The 19,224-nt window shown below is 32.3% G+C and overlaps 1 protein-coding gene across 3 annotated transcripts in view; it reads right to left on the bottom strand.

The window, feature by feature from the left end:
- The window catches only part of LOC126881171 (probable phosphorylase b kinase regulatory subunit alpha), a 241,563-nt gene that overhangs the window by 69,200 nt on the left and 153,139 nt on the right, over positions 1-19,224 (bottom strand). For all 3 annotated transcript variants that reach the window (XM_050645257.1, XM_050645252.1, XM_050645261.1), the window contains one exon: positions 12,850-12,902. In XM_050645257.1, coding sequence (XP_050501214.1) covers positions 12,850-12,902 — 53 coding nt within the window. The remainder of the gene's footprint in view (positions 1-12,849; positions 12,903-19,224) is intronic.

The raw sequence follows: 19,224 nt of genomic DNA, 5'->3' as shown, positions 1-19,224 counted from the left end.
TCCTTTTGGTTTCCAATTGAAAGTTTTTATTAACATTTAACTATTAGGATTTATTAGCAACAATTCTATTTAAGTTTGATGAAGCTTTTCTGATATTATTGATTATGTTCTTCAATTTATAATGTGGTATTTAATACGAAAAACCCATACATTCATGTCCAAACAAATGAGACTGACCTTTTTCTGGTGAACTGAGAATGTCTTCACACAAGACCCGTTTCCTGCTATCCTTGGCTGCGATCAAAACCTCGTCCTGGCTTTCAGTAATGTTCTCCTTTTGAAGATTAGCTCGTATAGCTCTCGTTCCTGCTTCTGTCGTGATGCTGTGTTCTACCTTTTTCGAAACTGCAATCCGCTACCGGGACACTCTTGGCTCAAGGAGGTTCTTTACTCTCAACCTGGCCTACCTCTCGTTCCACGATAGATCTCCACACTCACGGAACTACACCGGCTTTCTCACTCTCCGTACACTACCGTCTACTACTGGACTTCACTTCTCGACAGCTCAAAACATTCTGATCTCTTTTTTCAGTCATTCACCTACTTTCTAAATATCCCTTCCAGATTCACAAATCAACCTTCCACCACCAACTCTCATTCGCAGTATTCCTCAAAAACCAATTTTTAATCTTTCTAAATATGCTTAATGGATTTCAAAAAAAATATAGTTAATTCCCATTCTAAAATTACTTTCTACTATTTACAAAATTTAATGACCTATTAACTACTTCAACTGAGTCTTATTTAGCATAGGCTAATGATCGAACCTTCCGCGAACAACGATAATGACCTATTATCTCTTTCAACTGAGTCTTATTTAGCATAGGCTAATGATCGAACCTTCCGCGAACAACGATAATGGTACGCGCCATTCACTTTGTTTATTCTCGGCGCATTGTCCCGAGTTCCGTAAGCTTTTTCTAATCACTTCTTAAAATTAAATATAACAATTTGTTGTATACAGGTTGTTCTAAATTTATATGCCCGCGGTTGAGAAAATTGAAAATATTTTATATTAAATTTAATTCTGTTTATAATTATCAAAATTTAATTTTCATATCAAATAGAAATATAACAAATCCCCGCCTTGTATTCGACAAAATTTATCTGCATTTTTAAATAAATTTTCTAGAGGCAAAACCAACTCCCTGTATATTTCCTTACTTTAATCTACGTCTTATATCCTAACTTACTATCTACTTCATGTATCTGTCTTTTATTCGTGATATTTGTATACATCGTGAATATTATAAATTCCTCGGATCTTTTCCGAGTTCCTGTGCCTCAACTCATAACTATTTATCCCATTTTCATTATTCACGATGTACGGGCCTTCGAAAACAGGCATCAACTTTGCGCAAATGCCCCCAGGAAGATTTGATACTCGTAATGCCCTCACGAGTACTTTTTCACCCTTTTGGAAAGTCACTGGTCTTCTTTTTCTATTTTGTTCCTGTCTTTGGATATATTTTTCGTTGCTTCGCCGTAATCTTCTCTGTACGGTTTCAATCACCTGTTGATATTCTTTTGGCTCTTGGTCTTCCCATGGCCTTATCGGCAGTACACCCTTCATGATGTATTCTGGGGTCTCTTTTGTTACTGTGCTAGGAATTGTATTTAGATACCTTTCTATTTCCGCCATTTTCCTGTCCCAGTGGCGATGTTGACCATCTGTTGCAATGCGAAGAAATTTCGTCACTTCCTGTATGAATCGTTCCGACGGATTACTCTGTGGATGCCTGATGCTGACAAAATTTGTCTCTATTCCTCGTTCTCGAAGTTGTCCCTTGAAACGATCATTTCGGAAATACGTTGCATTGTCCAGTAGAATCTTTTTTGGTGTTCCTACTATGGCTATAAAATTGTCGATTTTTCTTAATATTTCTTCCCCCTTTGTGGTGCGGCAACTATATAATTTTACGTATTTTGAAAACACATCCACCATTACCAGAATATGTTTGTTCCTTTTAGTGGTCATAATTAGCTCGCTTAACATATCTATTGCTACAATGTCTAGTTTGTTTCGGGCTTCAATATTTTTGGTAACATTTTCGTTTTTGAAATTCCGACTCTTATATTTTTGACATACATCGCACTTCTGGGTAATTTCCTTTGCAATGCGGTAATCCTGTCGGCTGATGTAATTTTCCCTAAAAACGAGCCAAACTTTTCTGCTACCGATATGCCCATTGTCCTCATGTAATTTCTTTATTATCTTTTCAGCCAATGTCTGTGTCACTAAATATAGTTCCTTTCCGTCTATTCTCTTAAAATATATGTTATTTTCTACTTCCGCTCTTCTTTTCTCTCTTTTCTCTAGGTCTTCTTGGTTTGTTCTTATCTCATTTAACGAATATATCCCTTCTTCTTGTATTAATCTATTTAGTCCCACCTGTAGAGTAATTGTTTCCTTTTTTCCGGTGTCCTCATCCCGTGTTAGAGCGTCGGCTATTATGTTGTCTTTTCCTTTTATATATCGGAACTCAAAATCATACTCCTGTAATAATAGAATGCCTCTATGTATTCTATTATTTACTAATCTATTCTTCATGATATGTACTAAAGCTGCATGGTCTGTTTCGATTGTGAATTTTGCTCCCAATAAGTAAAACCTCAATTTGTTTACGCAATATAGTACACTGGCAAACTCCAATTCTGTAACACTATATTTTCTCTCATGTGTTTTAGTCACTCGAGATATAAAACATATCGGCACTTCTTGGTCGTTTTGTATTTGAGACAGAACTCCTGCAAATTTTTGTATGGACGCATCAGTTCGGAGTATAAAAGGTAAATTGTAAATGGGGTGGTATATTTTCGTTCCTTTTGCGAATTCTCGTTTTAATGTTTCGAAAGCTTCCTCCTGTTCTTCTTTCCAATTCCATTTTATTCCTTTTTTAAGCAATTTTATCAGAGGGATTTCCTTTTGGCTCAAATCGGGAATCAGTTTTTTAAAATAATTAATCGTGCCAAGAAAACCTCTCAATGTTTTCAAATTCGTTGGTCGTGGGTATTCATCTATGAGCTTGATTCTGTCTTCGGCTAATCTTACTGTTTTGGTGTCCAATTGAAAACCCAAATAAATGACTTCTTTTTGAAAAAATTGACATTTTTCAATGTTTAATTTCAATCCCGCTGTGTCCAATTCTTCCAGAATTATTTCTATGTGTTCCAGATGACTCTGAGTATCTTGTGAAAAAATTAATAAATCATCGATATAATGAACTATGAAATCTTCATGGCGATTCAAAATGGTATGTAGAGCTCGGACGAGTGCAGCACAAGCACTCTGCAATCCAAATGGCACTACCTTAAACCGGTAGACAATACCATCAATAGAAAAAGCGGTGTAGTTTCTACACTTTTCAGCTAACGGTATCAACCAAAAACTGTGTTTTAAGTCAATTTTCGAAAATATGTGTGACCCGGTGATTCTTCCAAAAATGGCCTCGATGTTTAGAGGTGATTCATATTGTGATACAGTGTGCTGGTTGATATTCCTGGCATCTAAACATAATCTCAATTCTCCATTGCTTTTCTTTACTATCACAATCGGGTTAACATACGGTGAATCACATCTTTCGATGATTTGATCTTCCAACATTTTATTTATTTCTTCTTTCACCTCTTGTCGATACTTGTATGGAATCGGGTAAGTCTTTGATCGAAAATTTCCCAAGTTTTTCACCTCAAATGAATGTTCGTACTTTTTAGCCACTCTGTTTTCCTCATTGATCAAATTTTCGTAGTTTCTTAACATCAACCGCAATTCTTTTTCTTTCCCTTCTCCACATATCAATTTTCTGTCTTTTTTCTCAGATTCTTCACACATGTTTACCGTGCATTCTGCATCCTCGTTTGCATATACCCCCTCTTCAAATACTACTGTTTCAATCATATTCTTTTCACTTTCATTTTTTAGCTTTATTTCTTCTTCTCCTGAGCTCGTCTCTTCTTTTGAGGAATCCCAGGTTTCCTTTGTTTCTGATACTCTCAAATTTTCTTCTTCTGGGCTCAACTCTTCTTTTGAGGAGCCACAGGTTTCATTTTCTTTTATCTTTTTCTGACCTTTTCTCCTTTTTTTTCTTTGTCCTTGTTTCGCTGCCAAATTCATTTCCACTGTTTGTTCTTTACCTGATTCGTCCGTATTTTGTTTCTCATGTTCCTTGTCCTGTTCTTTTTCTTTTTCTTCTGTTAGTTTCATCGTATTATTTTTAAAATCTATCACTACATGTTTTTCTGCCAATTCGTCAACTCCTACTATCATGTCATGTGACATGTTTGGCATTATTACACATTGTAGTGCATACATATTCTTACCCAGTCGTACCATTACTCGTATGCCTTCATTTATAGTTGCCAATGTCCGTTTGTTTGCGCCCACTAAATTTACCCTAGGTATTTTGTAAATTAAATTTGTTAAGTTAACTTCTTCTATTAGTTTTCTGTTGACCAATGTTATTTCAGATCCAGTGTCTATCATAATTTTAATTGGTTTCTCGTTGATAAATCCATCCACAAATTTTAAATTAACTCCATTTTTCTTTTCGTTGTTTCCTGCCAATTTAATAAACTCCTTGGGGTGACAAAAGATTCCTGTTTGATTTTTGGTTTTTAGTGAGCGCCGTCGTGAAAAGACGCCGGTTGCTCATCGTTGTTTATATTTTCGTCATAATGTCTCTCTCCGTCATATTCATCTGTCTGGGTATTATTTACTTCTCTTCTATTTTCTCTTGGTCTGTCGGATCTGTTTCGGTTTTCTCGATATCCCTGTTCATTTTGTCTACCATTATTTCTGTTTTCTTGATTTGAGCGTGTGGTGTTTCTATTCTGGTATTCTCGATTTCTGTCCTCATTCCATTGCCTATTTCTTTGTTCATAATTTCCTCTTCCGTTGTCTCTATTTTCGTTTTCCCTTCTGGGATTAAAATCTCGTCTTGTATAGTCCCTCCTATTTTGATTTCTATCTCTGTAATCTTGTGTTTCTCGGGGCCTGTAATCTTCTCGCGACCTTCTTGATTTTCTTTCTCTTAGACGTGATTCTCTTATTTGTAGGAATTGGCATAAACTATCTATGTCTTTGTAATTTTGCAATGTGATATGGTCTTCCAGCGTTTCCTCGAAATGTCTTGCAATCAGTTCGACTAATTGTTCCGATGAGTAATTATATTGCAAATGTTTTGCATTATTGTAAATTTGCAAAGCATATGTCCTTTCTGATACACCCATCCTATCATTGTATTTCCCATTTTGCAATTCCTTGTTAATTTCCAATTGTTGGACCTTTCCCCAGAAATAATTCAAAAATTTTTGTTCAAATTGTTGCCAATTGCCGAATTCTTCTTCTTTGCTATCGAACCATAGGCTTGCTTCATATTTGAGATGGTTTCTGATAGTTTCTTTTGCTGTTTCGAAATTTCCGATGTGTTGTATTTTCTTTTTCAGGCTATTTATGAACGGCACTGGGTGTAATCTTCTTACATCCCGCCAAACCTTATCTTCACGTCATCTGTGCTATGTATAACCATTTCTCTTCTTTCTCCTACATTTTGTTGCGTCCGGTTTTCGGTGACTTGTTTTTCTATTTCTGTGATTCTTTTTTCCACTTCTTCTGTATCTACTTGAATAGCATTTTCCAACTTATTTTCCAAATTTTCTAGTTCCTTTTTCTGGCCATTCGTTAACTCCTTTATTTTATCTTGAATTTTCATTTCATACTTTTCTATGCGTTCCTCCATTTTCTTGTTGTTCTCTTCTATGGCTTGTTTTGTTTCCTTCTGATTTTCTTGCATTATTCTTTTTGTTTCATCCATTTTTTGATCCAATTTTTGTTGTGTTTCATCCATTTTTTGTTGTGTTTCATCCATTTTTTGTTGTGTTTCATCCATTTTTTGATCCACTTTATCCATTTTCTTTGATGTTTCTTCCTGATTTTTATCCATTGCTTGTTTTGTTTCCTCCTGATTTTCATCCATTGTCCTTTTTGCTTCATCCATTTTTTGTGATTGGAGTTGCATAAGTTGTAATATCTTTTCTAATTCTGACAATTCTTTTTTTCCTGTTTCCATGATTGTTGTGTCTAAAATATCTTCTTTGTCTGAGTTATCCTCTTGATTTGAATGTTCTTTTTGTTTTTTATTGTCTTTGCTTTGGCTTCTTGTCACAGACATTTGTTTTCAAGAAGTAATGTCCCCGCCAAATATGAAATTTTACTAGTATGTTACCAAGACGACTTTTTCTCACCCAAATATTATAAATTGTCAATAAATATATCAAATGTAAATATCGTAAAAATAAAATATTAAATCAGTTATGTAAAATTTGTACCTAAAGAGATCTAAAATTTTATGTTATCAAATGTAAGTATCTCACTTTTTACCACAGGCATATAAATTTTCAAATACCGGCTTTACTCTTTCTATCCTTCAAATTTGCCACTAGAAATACTTTTCCATGTTTTCCACGTTGGACGACAGTTGATGTGATCTTGATTATTGATATGAGATGATATTCTTATTTGTTATTTAATTTAATCAATGCATTAATAATAATTTAATTAATTAACCAGATCACATATCAATATGTTTTCAATCTCAGGGCGAATTATAAAATTAATTACTTACTTACGTGGCTTCTCAGTATTTCTCAATGGTTCCTAATCGGGATAGGAAAGAAAAGAGTAAAATAATACACACATATGGGTTACAATTATAATCAAAATATTGTTTATTTTATTTAAATGGCAATCACTGCTTAATATGTGCTAGATCTAATTATTCTTAAACATAACATTTACAAATGGGAATCTTATTTCCTTTTGGTTTCCAATTGAAAGTTTTTATTAACATTTAACTATTAGGATTTATTAGCAACAATTCTATTTAAGTTTGATGAAGCTTTTCTGATATTATTGATTATGTTCTTCAATTTATAATGTGGTATTTAATACGAAAAACCCATACATTCATGTCCAAACAAATGAGACTGACCTTTTTCTGGTGAACTGAGAATGTCTTCACACAAGACCCGTTTCCTGCTATCCTTGGCTGCGATCAAAACCTCGTCCTGGCTTTCAGTAATGTTCTCCTTTTGAAGATTAGCTCGTATAGCTCTCGTTCCTGCTTCTGTCGTGATGCTGTGTTCTACCTTTTTCGAAACTGCAATCCGCTACCGGGACACTCTTGGCTCAAGGAGGTTCTTTACTCTCAACCTGGCCTACCTCTCGTTCCACGATAGATCTCCACACTCACGGAACTACACCGGCTTTCTCACTCTCCGTACACTACCGTCTACTACTGGACTTCACTTCTCGACAGCTCAAAACATTCTGATCTCTATTTTCAGTCATTCACCTACTTTCTAAATATCCCTTCCAGATTCACAAATCAACCTTCCACCACCAACTCTCATTCGCAGTATTCCTCAAAAACCAATTTTTAATCTTTCTAAATATGCTTAATGGATTTCAAAAAAAATATAGTTAATTCCCATTCTAAAATTACTTTCTACTATTTACAAAATTTAATGACCTATTATCTACTTCAACTGAGTCTTATTTAGCATAGGCTAATGATCGAACCTTCCGCGAACAACGATAATGACCTATTATCGCTTTCAACTGAGTCTTATTTAGCATAGGCTAATGATCGAACCTTCCGCGAACAACGATAATGGTACGCGCCATTCACTTTGTTTATTCTCGGCGCATTGTCCCGAGTTCCGTAAGCTTTTTCTAATCACTTCTTAAAATTAAATATAACAATTTGTTGTATACAGGTTGTTCTAAATTTATATGCCCGTGGTTGAGAAAATTGAAAATATTTTATATTAAATTGAATTCTGTTTATAATTATCAAAATTTAATTTTCATATCAAATAGAAATATAACAATATATATATATATATATATATATATATATATATATATATATATATATATATATATATATATATATTTGTACAAATATTTTCGACCGTACTGTGTTATAGTGGTTTGCAGTTTCAGCAATTCGGTCATGTGAAATAAAATTCTATTTGTTATTTCTCAATATTTCGTCACACTTTTGTGACTTCTTCAGGAGAAAACTGTAAATTTATTAAGATTAGAAATTAACAAAAGCTAAATATTTAGTTACTTACAACTATAAGAGTATTAATTTAGATTTTTTTGAACATATCGTAAGGGACATTGACTTAATTTTGATTTTGACATTTATTATTTCGGAGTTATGGTAACTGTAATAAATTTTATTTTCATAGAATATTGTCTGATATTTAAAATTCTTTTTTTAATAATGAATAGGTCAAAGTAAACCAAAGAAAATATTAACGGAATTTTAAGGTGGAAAAGTATGATTAATAGTAGAAAAATTTTAGAAAGGGACTAGAGTATATTAAATTGATCTATAAAATGTAAGTGATGGTACATAGTGAGTTAGTATAAGGCTGATATTTTTAGAAATTAAATAAAAATTAAGATGGATTAATTATTAGATGAATAATTTTTATAATAATGAATAATTTCAAACAAATTACTCAATTATTCATCTAATAATTAATCCATCTTAATTTTTATTTAATTTCTAAAAATATCAGCCTTATACTAACTCACTATGTACCATCACATAGATCAATTTAATATACTCTAGTCCCTTTCTAAAATTTTTCTACTATTAATCATACTTTTCCACCTTAAAATTCCGTTAATATTTTCTTTGGTTTACTTTGACCTATTCATTATTAAAAAAAGAATTTTAAATATCAGACAATATTCTATGAAAATAAAATTTATTACAGTTACCATAACTCCGAAATAATAAATGTCGAAATCAAAATTAAGTCAATGTCCCTTACGATATGTTCAAAAAAATCTAAATTAATACTCTTATAGTTGTAAGTAACTAAATATTTAGCTTTTGTTAATTTCTAATCTTAATAAATTTACAGTTTTCTCCTGAAGAAGTCACAAAAGTGTGACGAAATATTGAGAAATAACAAATAGAATTTTATTTCACATGACCGAATTGCTGAAACTTCAAACCACTATATATATATATATATATATATATATATATATATATATATATATATATATATTTTGTTCTTATCTACTTATTTCTACAAAATATGAACCAGAATGAAGTGTTATATCTGTTCAGTATTAACTGCTTTTGTGTTGATTTTATTTTATATACTTTTCTCTCACGTACTACATAATTGCATTAACCTTAACCAGTTTAGCACTTGTAAGATAATTTTTCTTTTATTCTCTTTTTGTTATTTCGGAAGTTCAGACGTAGAAATCTGAATAATGATTGATTATTTGGATAATTTAGATAATGATGAGATAAACACAATGGTGTTTAACAATTTTGAGGATAGCATGCAGAATATGACTGACGGCGATAGATACTCTTTGGGCATCGTTCACTTTAATATAAGTATACAAAAAAATTTTCAGGAACTTCTAGTGTACATTGAAATGTCCAAAAACACATTCGATGTTATAATTTTGTCAGAAACTAGAGAAATAACTGATCTTAGTAACTATATAATACCAGGTTTTACTATTCATTATAATGAATCATTAACTAATAAATGTGATGGTGTTGTTGTTTATATTAGGAATAATTTAGGTGCCTCGGTAAATATATTACCCATCAATGAAAGTAAATTTTTAAGGGTAACGTTTTCTAGTAAAAAATTATTATCTAATACAATTTGCAAAATAGGTATAACGGCTTTTTATAGGCTTCCATCAAGAGATATTAAACAATTTTTAGGGGATTTGGGTGAATATTTTGGAACAATACAAAAACAAAATATTGAAATATTTGCAGGTGATATTAATATTGATTTAAAAAAAAAAGATGAAGTTTATACAAACAGTTATTTGAATATATTAAATTCTAATGGTTTTGTTTCCTATATAAACAAGCCAACGAGAGTGATAATAAATACAAAATCAATCATTGATCATATATTTATAAAAACACAAGCTAATCTAAAACAGCAAATTAGTATTGAGCCGTTCGTTTTTCACACTGACATGACTGATCACTTCACTCCAGCCGTTTTGGTAAATAATGAAACTAAAAAAAACCCTACACCTGAATCTCCAGTCATAATTAAAAACCTTAATATCAGAAAACTACAACAGCTTTTAAAAAATGAACATTGGAATGATATTTATATAAACAAAATAGATTCTCAAGTTGCATATGATACATTTATAAATAACTTAAATAATTACATACAAACCTCTACGGAGGTAAAAAGTATGAATAAAAAAATATCAAAAATAAAACACTGGATAACGGTGGGGCTGATATCGTCAATAAAACGACGAGATTTTCTTAAAAAGAAATTATTAAAACAATTTTCACCAGCACTTAATGCTGATTATAAAAATTATAGAAACAAACTTAATAGTCTACTAAAAAAAACCAAGAATGACTTTTATCAAAATAAAATTCATGAAGCTGGTGGAAACACAAAAAAAAAATGTGGAATATTATAAATGATATCTCTGGTCGGAATCAAAAATCTAAAAACATTGAACACATATCAATTGTTAATGACAATATAACTGTAAGTAATAACAAAGAAAAAGCAGATATGTTTAATAATTTCTTTTCTAATATTGGTGCTGATATGACAAATAGAATACCGGTGACATGTATACCTGATAATTTTATTGCTAATGATAAGGTTGAATCTAGCTTATTCTTAAAACCAGTAACTAAAAATGAAGTAACAATACTAATATCAAAGTTAAAAAATAACTACGCTCCTGGACCAGATAAATTGTATACTAAAACAATAAAAAATATCCATGATCTAATCTCACAGCCTTTAGCTCATATTATAAATTTGTGTTTTCAAAGTGGTAAAATACCACTACAATGGAAAGAATCTACAGTCACCCCCATTTTTAAATCCGAAAATTCGAGTAAACTGAACAACTATAGGCCCATTTCTTTAATAAATAATTTTGCTAAAATATTTGAAATGGCCCTAAAAGAAAGGTTGCTTGAATTTTTTCATATAAATAAGGTTATTTCAGATAAGCAATTTGGTTTTGTAAAAAAATCAACAACAGAAAGGGCTGTTGTTGACCTACTGGAGAAAGTGATAGGAGCTGTGTATGAATCATTGAAATGCTTAGTGGTTTTCCTTGATTTAGCTAAGGCGTTTGACACGGTCTCTCATAAAATTCTCTTAGATAAACTAAGTAATTATGGGGTTAGGGGAATTGCACTAAATCTAATAGCAGATTATTTGTCGGAAAGAGCTCAACGAGTAAAAATTGGCCCAGAATTGAGTTCTGAATCTATAATAAAATTCGGAGTACCACAAGGAACAGTATTAGCACCACTTTTATTTAATATTTATCTGAACAATATCACAAGAATTAATAGTTTCAACGGCCACATTGTTTGTTATACCGATGACACGGCAATATTATTTATGGGGAAAACATGGGAGGAGGTTAAAACCAGCTCTGAAATGAACCTAAAACAGCTAAACTTATGGCTAAAATTTAACAAACTGACATTAAATATTAATAAAACAAAATATATCGCCTTTAGCCCAACAATTGTTGACCAACCTACAAATTTTCATATAAAATTGCATAACGCAAAATGTCAAGGACAAAATTGTGACTGTTCTTCAATAGAAAAAGTTTTCTCTATAAAGTATTTAGGTGTCTTCATAGATCAACATTTACGTTGGTCAGACCATATCACTCATGTCAGTAAACGAATAAGGGCTCTAATGCATAAATTTTATATCTTGAGAGATATTCTACCCAGGAAAAAATTAATCATGGTTTATAACTCGCTTGCAGAATCAGTCTTAAGATATTGTATTGTAGCATGGGGTGGCACGTTTAACAAAACTCTTAACATTTTAGAAACAGTTCAAAATACTCTATTAAAAATAATTTTTAAAAAAAGAAAACTGTATCTAACAAAAAAATTATATGATGAATCCAAGATATTTAGTGTTAAATCCCTCTACATCTACAACTGTCTTTTAAATGTTTATATAAACTTAAACAAATTTAAATTTCAAAACAACCGATTAACTCGATCAGTAACAAATATGGATATTAGTATTCAGCAGTTCAAAAAATCAGTAACCAAGATCCCTTATGTTCTTTGGACGTAAATTTTATAACATAATTCCTATACATATCAAACAAGAACCTAAATTATTTAAATTTAAAAAATACATAAAAACCTATCTAAAAACCCACTTACAATTATTTTTGGACGCAATGTCTTAATGTATGAACGACAGCATAATCAGAGTAAAATTTGGGTGTATATTGGTATTATAATTAACAAAGTATTCAGCAGCTAGAGAGGTTTACCGTCCATCTTGTTCTGTTGCATTATCTCTTCGATAGTTAGGTATGTTACTTCTTAGTTTCAACCTTAATACTACTTTTATGTACAATTGATACAGTTTAGATTGACATAGTACAGTGCAAAACAGGCAATTCTTGCCTAGGCATGGTGCTGAGTCAGTCGACACTAATAGTATAGGATCTAAATGTAAAATGTTGTACACACATATTTTTGAATAAATTTGAAATTTGAAGTTTTAACTCATAGTATAATTATTGAATGAAACATTGAATTGTCTTTCTGTTGTTTTAATTTCCTGCGAAATTTCATCAAAAATCCCGGAAAATTTATAATTTTAAATTCCCATGTAACTAAAATTTGTCATTTTAGTTCCCATTCCAATCAAGAGATGGCGTTAATTCGATCCGAAAGATTAACATGGTCGTGAAACGTGTAGAGTATGTATGGTTTGTAGTAGAAATGATTTACTTACCTTACTGATGCGGCTAGATTTATTGGTAACAATCGAAAAATTGCCCCTTCCAACTGAAAATAAGGTGTAATTGTATTAAATTTTATTAATATATCAACAACGATAAAGAAATAACTAGTCATTACTATTAAATTAGATTCAAGCTATACGGCTCTCACGCACTCTAACGGCAAGATTCACCCATCCCATGTACCCACGCTATCAAACGGATGGACCATTGTTCTCACAAAAAATTTCATATACATCTGGATGTCGAGAGTACGAGCAAAGATTATATTATACTCTCCTAGAAGAAGCTTTTATATGAAACAGATGGTCACGTTTATTCGTCACTTCAAAGCAGGCTTGTTGACGAGGGATGTTGCGGCCGCGGTGCGGGCGGTGGTGAGATCGCGTAAGCTCCGTAGTCGTTGTAAGGTCTATGCACCTACTCAGTGGGAACACAAAATCCTATTCTAAAACGTTACAGGGCAGTACCCTTCTACTCACGTCTATATTCTTTGGTACGAGATTTGTCCTTTTAGTTTTGTATATAGTCGCTTAGAGGGCGCCACCAATAAAACCTTCCGATACAAATGTAACCACAATCTTTTGTTAATAGAGTTTCATTGCGATACAACAAGTTGCGTAGATACCGTGAATTTTTGAAATTCGAAAGTCGGTCGAAAAATGGATCTTAGCCAAAAACATTTTCGAACAATAATTTTTTACAATTTTCGGAGAGGATTATCTCAACAGCAATGTCACGCTAAAATGGTTTCTGTGTTTGGGAATGAAACATCACACCAGTCAACTATTTCCCGCCAGTATTGCGAATTTCAACGTAGTCGCTCCAGTCTCAGCTACGAATCCAGGCCTGATCTATCCAAAACATCAGTCACACAGCAAAACATTGACCGGTTTGTCAGCTAATTAAGGATGACCGCCATGTAACATACCGGGAGATAGAGGCATCTTTGGCCATTTCAAAGACCTCGATCCAAAAGATCCTACTTAAAGAATTGGGTGTTATATATATGTATATATTTTCAAAAAACCTTTTTACCGCATAGTGGTGTAAGGCGACAATACATTACATTATGTTACATTATAATACAATACAAAAACAACTTAATCTTAAATTTAACTAATAACTGCTATACATTTATATTATGTACAAATTTGACCCATTCCTTCTTATTTCTGCCAGCGTCCTCGCTTCTATCCACGTTGTTCCCCTTTTCTCGATAATTTTGCTTAGTGTTCTATCCCATGTTTGTCGTGGTCTACCTTTCTTCTTTGCGTTTTTGCCTGCCAAATTTCTTTCACCGGTTTTCTCTGATCCATTCTCTGAAGATGACCCCACCAACTCAGTTGCCTTCTCTCTATAAATTCTAACGTTAACTCGATTTCCAAATCTTCTCTTATTTGAGTGTTCCGTAGTCTATCTCTTTTGGTAACTTCTCGAACTCGTCTAAGGTATTTCATTTCTACTCCCTGTATTTTACTCTTTTGTCGTTCTGTTAGTACCCATGACTCGCAACCAAAGGTTAATACAGGTCTATATATTGACTTGAACACATTAATTTTTGTTTTTCGTGTTATTTCTTTTTTATTTATGAATTTATTGCTCATTACATGGTATAGGTTCATTGTTTTTTGAATTCTATTATTAATTTCTGTTTCCTGTCTTCCGTTGTCTTCTAATTCTACTCCTAAGTATTGGAATGTTCGTGCTTGTTCTATATTTACTTCTTCAATTTTTATGTTTATCTTTTCTTCTTCTTCCTTTTTTTCATGACCATAACTTTTGTTTTATTTTTATTAATTGTCATTCCATATTTTTTTAGTGTTTCATTCCATATTTCTATATTTCTTTGTAGTTGCTTCTCATTTTCGGCCAATATGACGACGTCATCGGCGAATGCTCCTTCTGAAATGTCTACTCTTCTTAAATTTCTTTAACCCACATGCATTTTTTCACTTTTTTACTTTACATTCTTTAATTATCTCATCCATGTAAATTATAAACAGTGTTGGACTTAATCCTCCTCTTTGTCTTAGTCCTTCATTCGTAGTAAATGATTTTGATGTTCTGTTTTGGCTGATGATATAATTTCACATTGTTGTTGTAAATGTTCTTAATCACCCTTATCATTTTGTTACTTATACCTCTCTTCCCTAATATTTCCCATAATTTTTGCCTTGATACCTTTTCAAAAGCCTTTTCAAGATCTATGTAAGCCATATACATTTTTTTCTCCTGTTGCTGATATTTTTCTATTATTTGCTTGATTGTAAATATATGATCCTGGGTGCTTCTGCCTTTTCTGAAACCGCTTTGTAATTCCTCGAGTGTGCTGTCAATTTTTCCGATTATTCTTTTGTTCAGTATTTTTTCGTATATTTTCATGGCAGTGCTTAACAGTGTTATTCCTCTGTAATTGTTGCAATCTGTTCTATCGCCCTTTTTATAAACCGGCACTATCTGTGCCTTCTGCCAGTCCATCGGTATCTGTTCTTCTCTCCAAACTACATTAAATATTTTTAATAATAGCTCTGTTGCATTTTGTCCCATTTTTTTTATCATTTCACTGGTTATCCTGTCATAGCCTGGTGCTTTTCCGTTTTTCATTTCTGCAATAGCTTCTTGCAGTTCATTTATGGTTATAGGGTCTACATTGTCAACTTCTATTCTTTGGTTCGCTACATTGTTTTCTTCTTGATAGCAGTGAGTTTGTAGCATCTCTTGGCAATATTCTCTCCATCTGTTCATTATTTCATTTTCTTCTGTAAGAATTTCGCCAGTTTTATTCTTTGTGTTCTCTATTTCTTGAATTTTTCTTTTCTCATTGATTTTAATACTCTATAGAATAGTTTTTGATTCTCTTTACTGTTTGTTTCCATATTTTCTCCAAATTCTGTCCATTTGTCCTTCTTTGCCTTTGTAACCAGTTCTTTTACTAGTCTCCTGTGTTTTTTATATTCTTCATAGTTTTCTAGTGTTTTGTTTTGTAAGTATATTTTCCAAGCATGTTTCTTTCTTTTAACTTGTTGTTTTATTTCTTCATTCCATCATGCAGTTTACTTTATTTTATTGCTCTTTTTACTTGTTCCACATACTTCTGTCGCTGTATTTAGTATTATCTCTTTGAAGTAGTTCCATAATTATTGTTCAACGTTTTGACCCTCTCTATTTTCTTTAGTATTTTCTAGTTTTTGATTTATGATCATTTGGTACTTCTCAGTATTCTCTGTATATCTCAACTTATATGACCTAATAGTTTCATATTCTTGCTTTTTTTCTTGCATTTTGTGTTTGTTATTATCTGACATATTTTGTTTTATGTTCATTATTATTAATAGTGGTCACTTCCTATTTCTGGACCACTTCTAACTTTTGTGTCCATTACGTTTTTCTTGTTATTTTTTTCTACTAACATGTAATCAATTATCGATTTTTCTTCTCTAATTTTAACATCTCTTGTGTACTTGTGTATGTTTTTGTGTTCAAAAAATGTTTTAGTTATTACTAAATTGTGCATCATACAGAAATCTAACATTCTTATACCATTGTTGTTTCGTGCTGTTTCTCCATGTTTTCTTAATACCTCTTTATATTCCTGGTTATTTGCTCCTACTCTGCTATTAAAGTCTCCTAGTAAATATATATCTCCTTTTGCTTGTTCCGTGACCAATGCTAATTTTTCCCAGAATGTATCCTTATTATAAGCCGATTCGTCTTCATTTGGACCATATACAATTATTATTGTTTTTAGATTCTTGCCTTTATCTTTTGAAGAATTGGGTGTTACGAAGTTGGTTTCCCGTTGGATCCCTCATTTGCCCAGAGAAGAGGAAAAAGCAATTCGCGTCAATTGGTGTCGAAAAACATTGGAACGGTTCAACAAAGAAAACTCAAAAAACAGTTTTTATTGGATTTACTCCTACGAAGAGGAAAATAAATGTCAATCCAAGTGATCCGTTCTCGAAGTGTGTCAAAGAAAATGACCCCAACTCAAAATCTGGTCATGTGGCAAAAATTGCTTTAGAAGATCGAGGAAGGGTTACTTTTGATTGGTATATAACCGTCTGTTTACCAGAAGTTTTCGCGAAACTCCGACAAAGCAACACACAACAGTGAATCATCCTACATCATGACATTGCAAGTGCTCACACTGCCCAAAAGTCAATAGAGTTTTTGGAGCTTCGAAACATCGAATTGTTAAACCATCCACCGTATAGCTCCGACCTAAGTCACAACGACTTCTTCACGTTCCCAAATATCAAGAATTCAATACGTGGGCAGCCATTCCAGTCTCAAGAAGCCATCGATGCCTTTAAAATACTGTAAAACAATTGGTTTGCACGTATGAAAACGTGTATCGATCTTGGTGGGACATATTTTGAAAAGCAGTAAAGTACATTAAGTTTATATATTTTTTGTCTATATGGCTACATCCAAAACCAAAAAGACAACCCTCGTAGTATATATTTCTGTATGATCTTACATATACAGTGATAAGCACGCTAATAACCGGCAAAATAGCTCAAAAGATGGAAAACACAATACATTGCGAAACAAAGAGATGAAACTAGTGGAGGTGGAAATTATCGTTATAAACGTCTAAAATAATATTACATTACATAGTTTCCCACCTTTAGACGTCTGTGACAGGAGTATTTTATAAAATTCTACTGTCACAGTGACAGTTGCCACACTCCTCTGATACGTCTAAAGGTGGGAAACTATGTAATTTAATGTTATTTTAGACGTTTATAACGATAATTTCCACCTCCACTAGTTTCATCTCTTTTTGTTACGCAATGTATTACGTTTTCCATCTTTTGAGCTATTTTGCCGGTTATTAGTGCGCTCATCACTTTATAGGAATGTATGTTCACTTTTTTTCGGAATCACTCCAGCAGAAAGGGGAATCCATATTAATAACGACATAACCTGCTGTATTCGAACTCAAGAACAATTACGCCTATACACCTTAATATACTGGGGTGCAAAATTAATCGGACACCTTAAAAATGGGTCATTTTTGATGTCTCGAATTTCCTAAACCTGTTTTCTGATTTAAGTGATTTTTTTAATATATTATAGCCTTATTCTTTAGCAATATCTCTGTAATAGTATTGTTGCTAAACAGTTATATTTTCATTGTATACCGGGTGTATCAATCAAACTACGTTTTTTTCTCAAAGTTCGCATCACCCTGTGGAATATTCTAGCATTTATAAAATACTGAAATAAAATCCAACTATAGCCTCATGTTCTCTCAACATTTTGTTTTTTGATTCATTCGCTTATGTTGGATAATAAAAAAGTTAGGTACTTTAACAACTAGCCATGTTTTTCATCAATACAGCGTGTTTTTAAAGAATAATTGGCAAACTTTAAGGGGTAATTTGTTTGCTTTATCAACGATATGTCGACAAATGCTTTGTTTTCGAGATAGGGGGTGTTGAAAGTTTTCTTACAAACTGACGATTTATTTATTGCTTTAAAACCGGTTGAGGTATGCAAATGAAATTTGGTGGGTTTTAAGAAGTAGTTATTGCACATTTTTTGACATACAATTAAGAATTTAATATTCACCATTGGCGCGCATACGGACAATATGAGGGCTTATATTACCCGCATGCGCCAATGGTCAATATTAAATTCTTACTTGTATGTCAAAAAGTGTACAATAACTACGTCTTAGCACCCACCAAATTTCATTTGAATATCTCAACTGCTTTTTAAGCAATAAATAAGTCGTCAGTTTGTAAGAAAAATTTCAACACCCTCTATCTCAGAAATGAAGCATTTGCGGACATAGGTTTATAAAGCAAACTGTCATTATTTTTTCATGTAGAATTACCCCTTAAAGTTTGTCGCACTTATTTAGAAACATCTTGTATTGATAAAGAACATGGCTAGTTGTTAAATTTCCTAACTTTTTTATGGTCCTACTTAAGCGAATGAATCAAAAAACAGAATGTTGAGAAAACATAAGGCTATAGTTGGGTTTTAATTTGAGTATTTATAAATGCTAGAATATTCCACAGGGTGATGCGAAGTTTAAGAAAAAAACATAGTTTCATTGGTACACCCGGTATGCAAAGAAAATTTACCTGTTTAGCCACAATATTATTACAGCGATATTGATAAAGAACAAGGCTATAACATATTAAAAAATCACTTAAATCGGACAACAGGTTTAGGAAATTCGAGACATCAAAAATTACCCATTTTTAAGGTGTCCGGTTAATTTTGCACCCAGTGTATTAAGAAAACATTAAGTAATAGCAAGAACCAAGATTAAAATAAATTATAAAAACCAAACAGCCAAATACAATCTGAAAAAATTAGTTCCCATTTACATATTCTTCTTTTAATTA

The sequence above is a fragment of the Diabrotica virgifera genome, chromosome 1 (assembly GCF_917563875.1).
Source record: "Diabrotica virgifera virgifera chromosome 1, PGI_DIABVI_V3a".
NCBI classification, from domain to species: Eukaryota; Metazoa; Arthropoda; class Insecta; order Coleoptera; family Chrysomelidae; genus Diabrotica; species Diabrotica virgifera.
This window is presented reverse-complemented; position numbering and strand designations above follow the sequence as displayed.